The following is an 11,420-nucleotide window of genomic DNA, read 5'->3' on the forward strand; positions in this document are numbered from 1 at the left end:
ATAATCAAACATGTTTAATTACTTCAAATCAGTAATATGCAGATTGTTCTTGCCTGTCAATAAGACAGATTTTATTTTAAATGAATGTGCCATCAGTGCTTTTGGCACAAATTTCCCATGCTGAAAGGTGAAGGTCTCTGGACATCCTGAAGTTGTGAAGCCACTGGGAGTCTGTGAAGCCGGACAGAGACGGAGGCCACAGGATGGTCTGCTGTGCCAATTTACCAACATCTGAAAACATACACAATATGAATATTAATTAATGTGCAATGTGTACATAAAGTAACAAAAACAAGAAAACAATACTGTGGCTGAAATCAGTGCCCATATTTGGTGTATTGCAAGCACAGTCATAGTTAATAAATTTGAATGAGTTCCAAAGAGACTCGTTTATTAGATTAAGAGTACCTTTTGAAAATAATGTTTAAGCATGTATTTAAACATTTTTCACTGCTGGTATATTCTAATCTTACACGCTATGTTGTCATTAGCTGTAACCAAACAAGTCCTAATTATTATAAATAAAAACTTTGAAACATCCCTTTGTGTAATTAATCTGTAACTGGTTTGTGAGCTGAGTTACTGAAACACATTAACTTTTCATTAATATTACAACTGATTAAATATGAGTGCAATTGTAAAACAAACGTCAGCGTTAGCTTACTGTCCAGCAACCAGAGTTCACCCGAAGCTTCAATCAGAAGCCAACTTCAGCCGCCGCTTTGTCCAAACTATGAAAACTCCGATGGTGAACCTCTGAGTCCATGAGAGCCGCAAACTGAAACACGTTCTGCAGGGGAGTTCCACAAGAAAAATAATAAATTCAGGAGCTATGACACTATTTTCTAATAAAGTTTTTGACATAATAAACAATATATATTTATGCTTTTATTTTTTATTATGTCAGTTTTGGTCCTCCATACATCCAATTTATTATGTTTTATATAACATGTTGAAAGTATTTGTTCTCAACCTTTGCTTTGTATTTCTCAATTTATTCAGTATTGCAAAATTAATAAAAATCATTTGTACATATCATTTTTATTTACATTTTTGCATTTCAATAAATATGTAGATAGGGTTTTTTCATTTTTTTTAATGAAGAAATTGGTATTAGTGTTAGTGTAGCCTACACTGCTTAGAGCAGGGCTGTCTAAGTCCAGGCCTCTAGAGCTGCTTCCCTGGAACATGTAGATGTGTCTCTTTGCAAACACACCTGAATCAAATTGTCAGCCTCTGTAGAACTGAATGAGCTACAGATGAGGGAATGTGGTTCAGGGGCATTGGAGCAGGGATGAGACTGACTGGACCCAACCGTCTTTCTTACAGAGTAAGAGTTTTACACTGAAATTCATTTGTGTTTTGTTTTCTCCTAAACAGACAGCTGAGCTGAAGTCTAAGCTGCTGCAGTGTTCTGTGGACATGTCCACTCAGATGACTGGCATTGGCTGCTACGTGTCCTGTGTCAATGACAAGTTGGTAACTCTTGGGGAATATGTGACTGCTGATGAGTATCATGGCAGAAGGCTGAAGGCTGTGAGTGAAAACTAATTTTCTTGTTGAGGGACACTGTTTTTTTTGTTTTGTTTTGGGGGGTTTTGTGTCATAAAAACATTTTGTTATGATAAGTTACCATGGGCCTCAACAGACTGTGACTGTGAAGGAGCGGCAGAGATCCACAGCTCCAGTGGGAGAACCACTCAGTAGGACTGCAGTGCAGGTCTGGGAGAGTGGCAACAAGCCCTAAATAGTCCAGCTGTACTGGGGACAGCACACACACTCCTACTATTGTTGACTTAAGTGCAAAAAGTGAAAAACTGCATATTGCTCTGACACATTCGCACCACAAAGCATGACAGTGGTAGTATCATGCTGTGGGGGAGGATATTTTTCAGCAGGGACAGAGAAGCAGGTCAGATTGGATGGCTGGAGCTACAGGAGATTCTTGGGAGGAAACCAGTTAGAAACTGGAGGAAGTTGACCTTCCAGCAGGAGAACCAGCAGAACATCCAGCCAGAAATATCAAAACGTACTGCATGAACCCGTATGAAAATGGGCCAGTCAAAGTAACAAATGAAATCCAATACCAGCTGTGTTTCCTTTGACCATATAATTGTTTAAATTGTAATTACAAAAAAAATCATTTAATGAAAACACCCCAATGTCCAGAAAATACTTTTTTTTTCATTTTAGTCTTTGCACTAGGATGAGGTGGTTTTTGGCTTGTTCGACATTAGTGTATTTCACAAGACCAGTATACAGTAGAATCCATTTTTTTGCATCAACATGAGTCACTAGATCAACAACTGGAAAGGATGAAGAAGACGACATTAAGTGGTAGAAGGATCATAGCGCAGCATGTTTTTTAATTAGTTTTGCATGAACAAGATTATTCACATTTGAATTGTGTTACTTCTTTAATAAAAACTCTGCAATTGTAAAATTGTGGGAGGTGTTTCAACATTATCGAAATATCAACATAGAAGCTGCATTTTCATTACAAAACTAAGAATCTGTGGTGAGACCTGGGAACTGATGTTCAAAGATTCTCTCCACCCAGTCTGACTTAGCTGGAGCTGCTTCCTGAGGAATAATTATGTTAGTCACCCATATCCCAAACCACCTGCAGCAAAATGTGCATCTATATGTGCAGAGTCCTTACTCCTTACTCTGACCCCTGTGAGGTCCACAGGACTTGAACAAGAGAGTTTGGTGTGGAAGAAGTGCTGTGCAGAACCCTGAGCTTAAGTTCAAAGACCATCTCTGGGATGGAGTCAGACTGCTGCTCCCAACACCAGTGTCTGACCCTAAAAATCACCCTTTGAAATATACTCAAATATTCCCGTGAACACTTTGAACCCTGACAGAAATCTTAAAGCTGCCACCCCCACCTAAATGCATTCTATTAAAATGGGATCTTGTTAAATTTTAGAACAGTCTAAAGGCCGAGTGACCAAAAAAGCTGTACAAAATGTGTGAATGTATATATATTCTTTGTTTCCCAGGTTATTTGCCTGCAGTCCTACGTTCGGCGATGGTTAGCCCAGGAGGAAGTGGAGCAGCTGAGGAGAGAGCGAGCTCGGCGCCTCGCCTGGTTCGACCTTCAGGAAAGAAAGTGCAAAGAGGAGAAAGAGGCGCAGCTGAGAGAACGCCGCAGGCGCTGGATGAACCCGCAGACCAAAGAGGACTTCAATTTGCTCTACCACGCCCTGCAGAGTAGGCCTGAGACCAGGGCCTGAGGGTGTAGGAAACACCTACACCCTCAGGTGTAAGGTGTCTGGATATGTATAATCTCTCTTCCTGCCTGTGATTTTTGCTTTTCAGAGTGGAGGAGTGAGGAGGAGGAGCAGATAAACTGCAGCCTGCGCGGTGCGGAGAGGAAAGCAGCTCTGTGCGCGCTGCTGGAGCAGGAAATGGAGTTCATTGCTGCCATTGGCCGCCATCAAATCAACATAGAAGTTATCAACCAAGACAAAATTATCAGGAACTTCCTGAATAAGGTCAGAGGTCACTTTTCTGCTCAAAAGGCTCACTGAAAATCCGGTACTTTAAAACATCTTTAAGGTCAAGATTGACATTGTTAGACACACCAGCTAAAGCACAGGTGTCTAACTCCAGTCCTGCAGGGCCACTGCCCTGCGACTTTTAGATGTGTCTCTGCTGCACCACCTGAACAGAATAATTAGGTCATTAAGGCTCTGGAGAACTGATCTACACAAGGAGGAGGTCATTAAGCCATTTCATTTCAGTGTTTGTGGCTCATCTAAAAACTGCAGGACAGCGACCCTTAAGGACTGGAGTGACACCCCTGAGCTAAAGGCTAACATTCACCTATTCACACTCATAATAACACACATTATGCATATAATATGCATATTGGTAACCTGCCAATAGGTATATTGGCAGGTTACCCAGTGGAACATCAACACATGACAGAAGGAAACTAGATTAACTTTAATGAACTTTAAACTATTCAGATCTATTTGTGCAGCTTCAGTGGAAACAGCTCATGTGACCTTCCAGACAAATCAGTTTCCTTGATGACTATAACCTGCTTCAGCCTTGTTGCCGGCCTAAAAATCCAAACATTTAAAGGTCTGATTTGGTTTATATGTTATCAAGCAGGCATATCAAGCAGGTAAATGAGGTTGTTATTTATCTCTCTTCCTCTGTCTGGTTTGTGATGAACATATTGAATGAGAAACATTTTTTGAGAAAGTGTAAGACAATGTGTTTTGTTGTCTCTGGTTGTAGTTCAGTGCTTCTTTGTGGGGGTTAAGGAGTGTATCTTTAATCAGCCACAGACTCAATCCAGGTGTGTGGCAGAAGGGAAACACCTAAAACATGCAGGGCAGGAGAACATGAGGGCCAGAATGTTATCAATAGAACCTGAATCAATAGAATCAGAATGTATTGTTTATCAGGAGTTTATGTATGTTGTACAACGCCTAATTATTCAGTGTTACCATGGAAAGAAAGAAGCATTTATGAGCATATCATAGCCATTTTGTGGTTTTTAAAGATTTTATGTTGTTTTATATTTTCAATGATGGAGTATAACGTCCCAGACTTTCTTGAACTGATTGTACATTGAGAGATATCTGATCTTGAGTGCTTGGATATAGGAAATAAGCCATGTGAGAACAGGAATTAGATGGTAAATTGAAAAGTAAAGCAGTTCTAATTTTTCAAAGTGTCTCATCCAGAGGTGTTCGAGCTATACAGTGAATCAGTGGGCGATATGGTCTTGCTAGATGAAATTGTCAGTCTGTACCACACAAAAATCTGGGAGAAAAGTCAGTGTCCACCAGATGCCACAAGCCATAATACACAGGAAATACGCACTTCTACTGTAACACATGTAAAATCCAGCTGTGCTTTGTGCCACACTGAAACTGCTTCAAGGGTGTTCATCAAAAATGAGAGATTCCATGAAAATACCCAGCAACCTGATGCTTCGTCAACGGTTTGGTAACTGTGTAATCCGTTTACATTACCACAAATAATAACATGCCAATCCATTTGAACTTTCAGTGAAACATTGCTGAAGTCAAAACTACATTTTGTATTATATATGCTCTATACAGACATGCACACTGATACAGAAGCAGACATCTAGTTTAAAAGGTTGAGATCATGCCAAATTAGATATTACATGAAACTATATGGGAAAAGTATAGAAGTTTTCAAGATATTCTATGCTCATTTAGTCGAGATGTCCATTACAATGGACATTAAAAAAGCATATTAAAACATGAGATAGGAAACATGTATCATTTTCCCTTTATTTTTAAGTGTAAAGAGGAATAAAAATCAGTTGAGTAAAAATGTTTTGGTCCACTAGAAAATACTAAAGGGAAACCGGTCGTGACGCGTCTTCTGTGTCAAGGCTTCGGAGCATGTGTCGAGTAATCCAGGAGAATTTTTATGAAATGCATATCGAGGCTTGTGGTAATGGAGCAGGTTGTGGCGTTTAAAGCCTCACAAATGGGCTGATTCAGGAACTGGTTTGTCAGTTTGCTTGCAGATCAAAATAAATGGCAAAACGCTGCTGTTTCACCCATCACATTTTCTTGTTTTAGGATTTTATTGCGTGTGCGTTCGCAGTTCATTACAGCGTCTTTTTTCCGATGGACCCAATTCTCTCTTGTCTGGCAACGTTATGATATCTCCAAATAGTTTCACACAGTAATAAACCTTCGCCTATGTCAAAAAACCAACACAGTGATTCCTGTGTGTCATGAAATGTTTGTTGGTGGTGGTGAGAATGAGACGCAGTGGAACCAGATTGTAGTGAAATTGATGGTTTTAATGAAGATAAACCCTAAACACATCCAGCCCCGGGGCCTTGCCACCGAGGAGCTTTTTAACCACCTCGGCGACCTCGCCCCCAGAGATTGGAGAGCCCAACCCAGAGTCCCCAGGCTCAGCTTCCTCAATGGAAGGCATGTTGGTGGGATTGAGGAGGTCTTCAAAGTACTCTGCCCACCGGCCCACAACGTCCCGAGTAGAGGTCAGCAGCACACCATCCCCACTATAAACAGTGTTGGTGCTCTACTGCTTCCCCCTGCTGAGACGCCAGATGGTGGACCAGAATCGCCTCGAAGCCTTGCGGAAGTCTTTCTCCATGGCCTCTCCAAACTCCTCCCATGCCCGAGTTTTTGCCTCAGCAACCACCCGATCCTCATGCCGCTTCGCTCGCCGGTACCCATCAGCTGCTTCAAAAAGGCCCAATAGGACTCCTTCTTCAGCCTGACAGCATCCCTCACCACCAATGGGTTTGAGGGTTGCCGCCGTGACAGGCACCAACAACCTTGCGGCCACAGCCCCGATAGGCCGCCTCGACAATGGAGGCATGGAACACGGTCCACTCAGACTCAATGTCCCCCACCTCCCCCGGGACGTGTTCAAAGCTCTGCCGGAGATGGGAGTTAAAGCTCCGTCTCACATGGGATTCCTGCCAGGTCTGACCAGCATCCTCCCCCACCACCGGAACCAACTTACCACCAGGTAGTGGTCAGTGGACAGCTCCACACCTCTCTTCACCCGAGTATCCAAGACATATGGCTGCAGATCCGATGAAACAATGACAAAGTCGATCATCAAACTGCGGCCTAGGGTGTCCTGGTGCCAAGTGCACGTATGGACACCCTTATGCCTGAACATGGTGTTCGTTATGGACAATCCGTGACGAGCACAGAAGTCCAACAACAGAACACCGCTCGAGTTCAGATTGGGGGGCCGTTCCTCCCAACCACGCCCCTCCAGGTCTTACTGTCATTGCCCACGTGAGCGTTGAAGTCCCCCAGCAGAACAAGGGAGTCCCCAGGAGGAGCACTCTCCAGTACCCCCTCTAAGGACACCAAGAAGGGTGGGTAATCTGAACTATCATTCAGCCCATAAGCACAAACGACAATCAGGACCTGTCCCCCCACCCGTAGGCGGAGGGAGTCTACCCTTTCGTTCACCAGGGTAAACCCCAACGTACAGGCGCCAAGATGGGGAGCAACAAGTATGCCCACTCCTGCCCGAAGCCTCTCACGCTGGGCAACTCCAGAGTGGAAGTATGTCCAGTCCCTCTCAAGGAGACTGGTCCCAGAACCAGAACCATGCGTCGAGGTGAGACCGACTATTTCTAGCCGGAACCTCTCAACCTCACACACTAGCTCCGGCTCCTTCCCCACCAGAGAGTGACATTCCACATCCCAAGAGCCACCTTCTGCAACCGAGGATCGGACCGCTAGGGCCCCTTCCCTTGGCAGCCACCCATCACACACTGCACCCGACCCCTTTGACCTCTCTCATGGATAGTACAACACAATTACTGATAAACACAGAGCATCCAGACAGTATTTCACTTTTTCCACTATTTGTTTTATTCCAGCCTTTTTCCAAATATTTCCTCAAAATTCTACACACAAATACCCCATAATTACAATGTTGAGTATGTTTTTTAGTTCTTTGCAAATTACATAAAAACAGAAAACCCAGAAATCACATTTACATAAGTATTAACTGCCTTTTCTCAAAGTGCACATATCATACATTTAAATCCTTCATTTTCACATGTAAATAATTATCTTGTCTATATAAATCTGAGAGTCCTTCAGGTACATTTAGGTAAACGTCATATTGGTGTGTGACCTTTGACCTGCATTGACAATTGTGGGACCTTATATAAACAGGTGCTTGCCTTTCCAAATCAAGTTGAATTGAGCACAGCTGGAGAAACGTCTCCAGGATCATCAGTGGAAGCAGCTCAGTTTAGAGCTTCATTAACAACATATTAAGCAAAGACTGTAAATACTTTTGTAAATGTGATTTTGAATTTTCCTATTTGTAATGAAGAAGCAAAACATAAAAAATCCACATTGTCTTAATAAGGTATGCGTGTATGGAATTTTGAGGAAAGATTAGTTTAATACATTTTGAAATAAGGCTGTAAAGTAACAAATGAAAAAAGTGAAGTTCTGTGAATACTTTCTGGATGGACTGAAGTAAACACATCCTAGTTCTCAATTACCATCTCATTGTAGAATCTTGTTATTATGATGACCTGGTTTTTCCAGTGAGAGCAATGCCATCCCCATGCTCTGCTCTGTTCCTCAAGACAATAAGTGAACTTCCTTACAAAGGAATGGCATAATTTGAGGAGGACTCACCAGGTTTTCCAGTGGAATAAGAACAATTGCCAAGAAGCATTAGTACAGCAAAGCCGTAATGAAACACTAATTTTCTCCCTTTTTGTGGCAAGTTTCAGGTTTAGTACACCAGGTTTCAGAAATGAGGAATGAGTAGACACACAATAAAAAAGCAAGTGGAACCTTCAACCTTGTGGCAGTGAAAAGTTGAAAGTGTGTACTGTATAGTTTTGCCATCAGCAGAAATCCTAACAGCTTGGTTTACCCGGTCCAGGCAGCTGCTGCACATCAGTGGCGATCAGCCACAGGCCGTCTGTTTGAGATGGACTCTGTGCCTGATGTCAGAGCCCGGGCGCTGAAGGAGATCTATGACGACATCAGCAAGTTCCCTGTGGACCAGCAGGAGAGACGGCGCTTCCTAGAGAAGCTGAGAAACACTGTTATGGTAATATTCTTGAGATAACTGAAGATGTCTGCTGTCTGTGCTTCACAGAGATGCTGACATCACTGAGTTTGCTTATTGGACAGGAGCATGAGTGTCAGCTGGTGTGGGACATCATTGATCTGATTGACAGGGAGATGGACTTGATGGGTCGAGATGTTAAGGAGCATAATCTGGAGGGCCTGAGGAAGAGGATCTGCACTCTTTTCCTTCAGTACATCAGAACACCAGCGTTTAACCCCAAAGTGATCAAACTGCTAAAGGTAAACCATATGATGTTCATGGTGCTCTTTATGTAAAGGGTTACTGTATTGAGCCATAGATCAAAGCTGTCTGTCTTCAAGATCTCTAGATCAGTGTTTTATCCTTTTTATCCTTTCTGAGACCTTTCAGCCTACTTCATGTTGTCAAGTGATTTCTTAATAACATTATATTTGTATATTTATATATATATATATATATATATATATATATATATATATATATATATTAATTGTAAAATGTTCTCTATATTTACTCCACTTTTGATACTGAAAGGAATGGCATTATTGAAAAGACTTTGAAAGCAAAGGAAAATTGATTTTTATTTAACTTTATGAAGCTGGGTGATTATTATCATGCAGAAGTATAAATTTGGCACCACTGGGTGGAATCATTGAAAAGAGAAACAAATTATTAAAAACAGCAAAGTTTATATGCAGAATAAATCTATTCTTAATGCATGAGCTACATTAATAACTATCTGAAGTAACATAATCAAAATGTCCTTGGACATGTTGGCTTTAGAGATGTGTGTGAACTGAATCTCAGCGTAACATGGAGTCTGTTCCAGGTTCACAAGAAACCATCTGAGCTGCAGCACGACATGTTCTTCTGCCACGGGTGCCAGCGCTACCTTTGGTCCGCTGACTTTGATTCAAGTCCCACTGGCTGCCGGAGTCGTCGCTGCCGAAACTGTACCCGCTTAGACAACGTTGCAAGATCTAGAGATGACAACTCTGTGTACCAAAGCATCCTGAGGAGGTTGAGAACTGATGAGCACCGCCTCAATCCAGAAACTTCCATCCCCTTCTTGCTGCAGGTAAATGCTACTCTCTCTGCGTGTGAGCAACCGATGGCTCGCTGTCGTTTATGTGAAGCCCTGTCAAACTCAGTGACATACATCAAGATTTCTTTAAGAGATATACATACACTTGATGTTTTACAGGTGTCTGGAGATATGGATTTATCTGAAGACATTTGAAAGGCAAAACAAACATAACTTTCTGATTGGTTTAGTTGAAAAAGGAGTGCTTGTTTACAAATAATATACATTATTTACTGATGTTTTCTTTTCATTAATTTGAAAGAAGTTCTTTTTACAAGTAATCAAAACAATCAAAAGAGATTTATCTAAACACACAAATACCAAAATTCAATCTTAAAATTACAGGGAAACCACCAAAATAAATCTACATTACATCTCAAACAGGCCAACATGTCTACAAGCTGACCTTTGCCTTTGTCCAGGTGGACGACATTCGCTACCTGATAGAAAAGGTTTGGGCTTCCTGCTCAGCTCTGAATGGCAGCAGAGACATCTACAACCTGGTGTTTGCTCGCTGGAATGTCCAGGAGGACTGGAGCCCCTGGAACTGCATACTGTTGTCCAAAGAGGAGACTTCAGCTCACACACAAGTGGAACACATCCATAAGGTTTGTTCAAGTGACTGACTGTGACTGAGGTTTCAGCAAAGTGGGAACACAGGTTTTGCTGAATGTATTTTCCCTGGGCTGACCACATCCAGTTGTCTGACTGAATCTTTCTAATCTGTGTTTCCAGGCATATGAAACTACATTCATCCAATGGGTTGAACAGAAACACTCAATGGCACGACAACACTTCAACAAGAACCCAGTTATAGCAAAGAACCTGGGCCTTTAGCCAGATGCTGCTCCACACAACCAGTTTGTCTTCTTAGCCTGTTGGTCACTAATGAGAATCCTGACCACACTCCAGGACATTAACAAATCCTGTGTCCTCTCACTGCTTCTCCCATAAGACATGTTTGCCTTATGGGTGAAATAAACAAAACACTTCATGATTTTTATTGTGTCTCTGATTCAGCTGACTGCTAAATCAGTCTCAATGTGAAGGGAAGGTTTGTAGTCTGTGAGAATTTCTGTATCGAGTGTGGTTTTCACTAGAGGCTTAAGCAAGGCAGTTTTCACAGGGGACAGACTGGTGGGACTCTGGTCATAGATCTGTTTCAATCTGAGGAGATAAACATTGGAAAAAAGCTGCTTAGAATTGGCTGCACTGCTTTGAGCAGTGTTTAAAAAATCCAATGACCACGGAGCAGAGCTGCCCTCGCGGAGAAAAAAACCAAAACTTTAGTATATTTCAAATATACTTACATTTGTGTAAGTATGTTTGAAATATACTAAGTGTATGATATATAAATATATACGAAGTGCACTAATTTTGACATAACTTTAAACACACTTAAATATATTTGTACCACAATACACATTTAAGAAATATATTAAATAAAACTATACTTTAAGTGAACAAAATATGTATTTGCTCAAGTGTACCAATGAAACAATTTGCTTTTAAATATTTTTTGTGTATATTTTAAAATTTAAGCTCAAAATAGAATTTTTTAAAATTCACTTAAAGCTTACTTTAAAAGTAAACTGATATATTGAAATTTCAGTATGTTTTAAATTACATCTCCATGTTTTACTTTAGGCTAATAAAGTAGGCCTTTTTAGGTTCCTTAATAATATTTTACTATTTTTGTTAAAATGGCATAGAATAAAAAAATAACAATCCTTATAGTGGACTAGATGTA

General features: G+C 41.2%; 1 protein-coding gene across 2 annotated transcripts in view; it reads left to right on the top strand.

The window, feature by feature from the left end:
• Window positions 1-10,673, top strand: part of iqub (IQ motif and ubiquitin domain containing) — a 29,278-nt gene extending 18,605 nt beyond the window's left edge. For both annotated transcript variants that reach the window (XM_028014636.1, XM_028014635.1), the window contains exons 6-13: window positions 1,381-1,536; window positions 3,006-3,216; window positions 3,325-3,500; window positions 8,416-8,586; window positions 8,670-8,846; window positions 9,416-9,664; window positions 10,093-10,278; window positions 10,406-10,673. In XM_028014636.1, the coding sequence (XP_027870437.1) occupies window positions 1,381-1,536; window positions 3,006-3,216; window positions 3,325-3,500; window positions 8,416-8,586; window positions 8,670-8,846; window positions 9,416-9,664; window positions 10,093-10,278; window positions 10,406-10,507 (1,428 nt within the window). In that variant the 3' untranslated portion in view covers window positions 10,508-10,673. The remainder of the gene's footprint in view (window positions 1-1,380; window positions 1,537-3,005; window positions 3,217-3,324; window positions 3,501-8,415; window positions 8,587-8,669; window positions 8,847-9,415; window positions 9,665-10,092; window positions 10,279-10,405) is intronic.
• The last annotated feature ends 747 nt before the right edge of the window (window positions 10,674-11,420 follow it).

This window comes from Xiphophorus couchianus, chromosome 4 (assembly GCF_001444195.1).
Source record: "Xiphophorus couchianus chromosome 4, X_couchianus-1.0, whole genome shotgun sequence".
Lineage (NCBI taxonomy): Eukaryota > Metazoa > Chordata > Actinopteri > Cyprinodontiformes > Poeciliidae > Xiphophorus > Xiphophorus couchianus.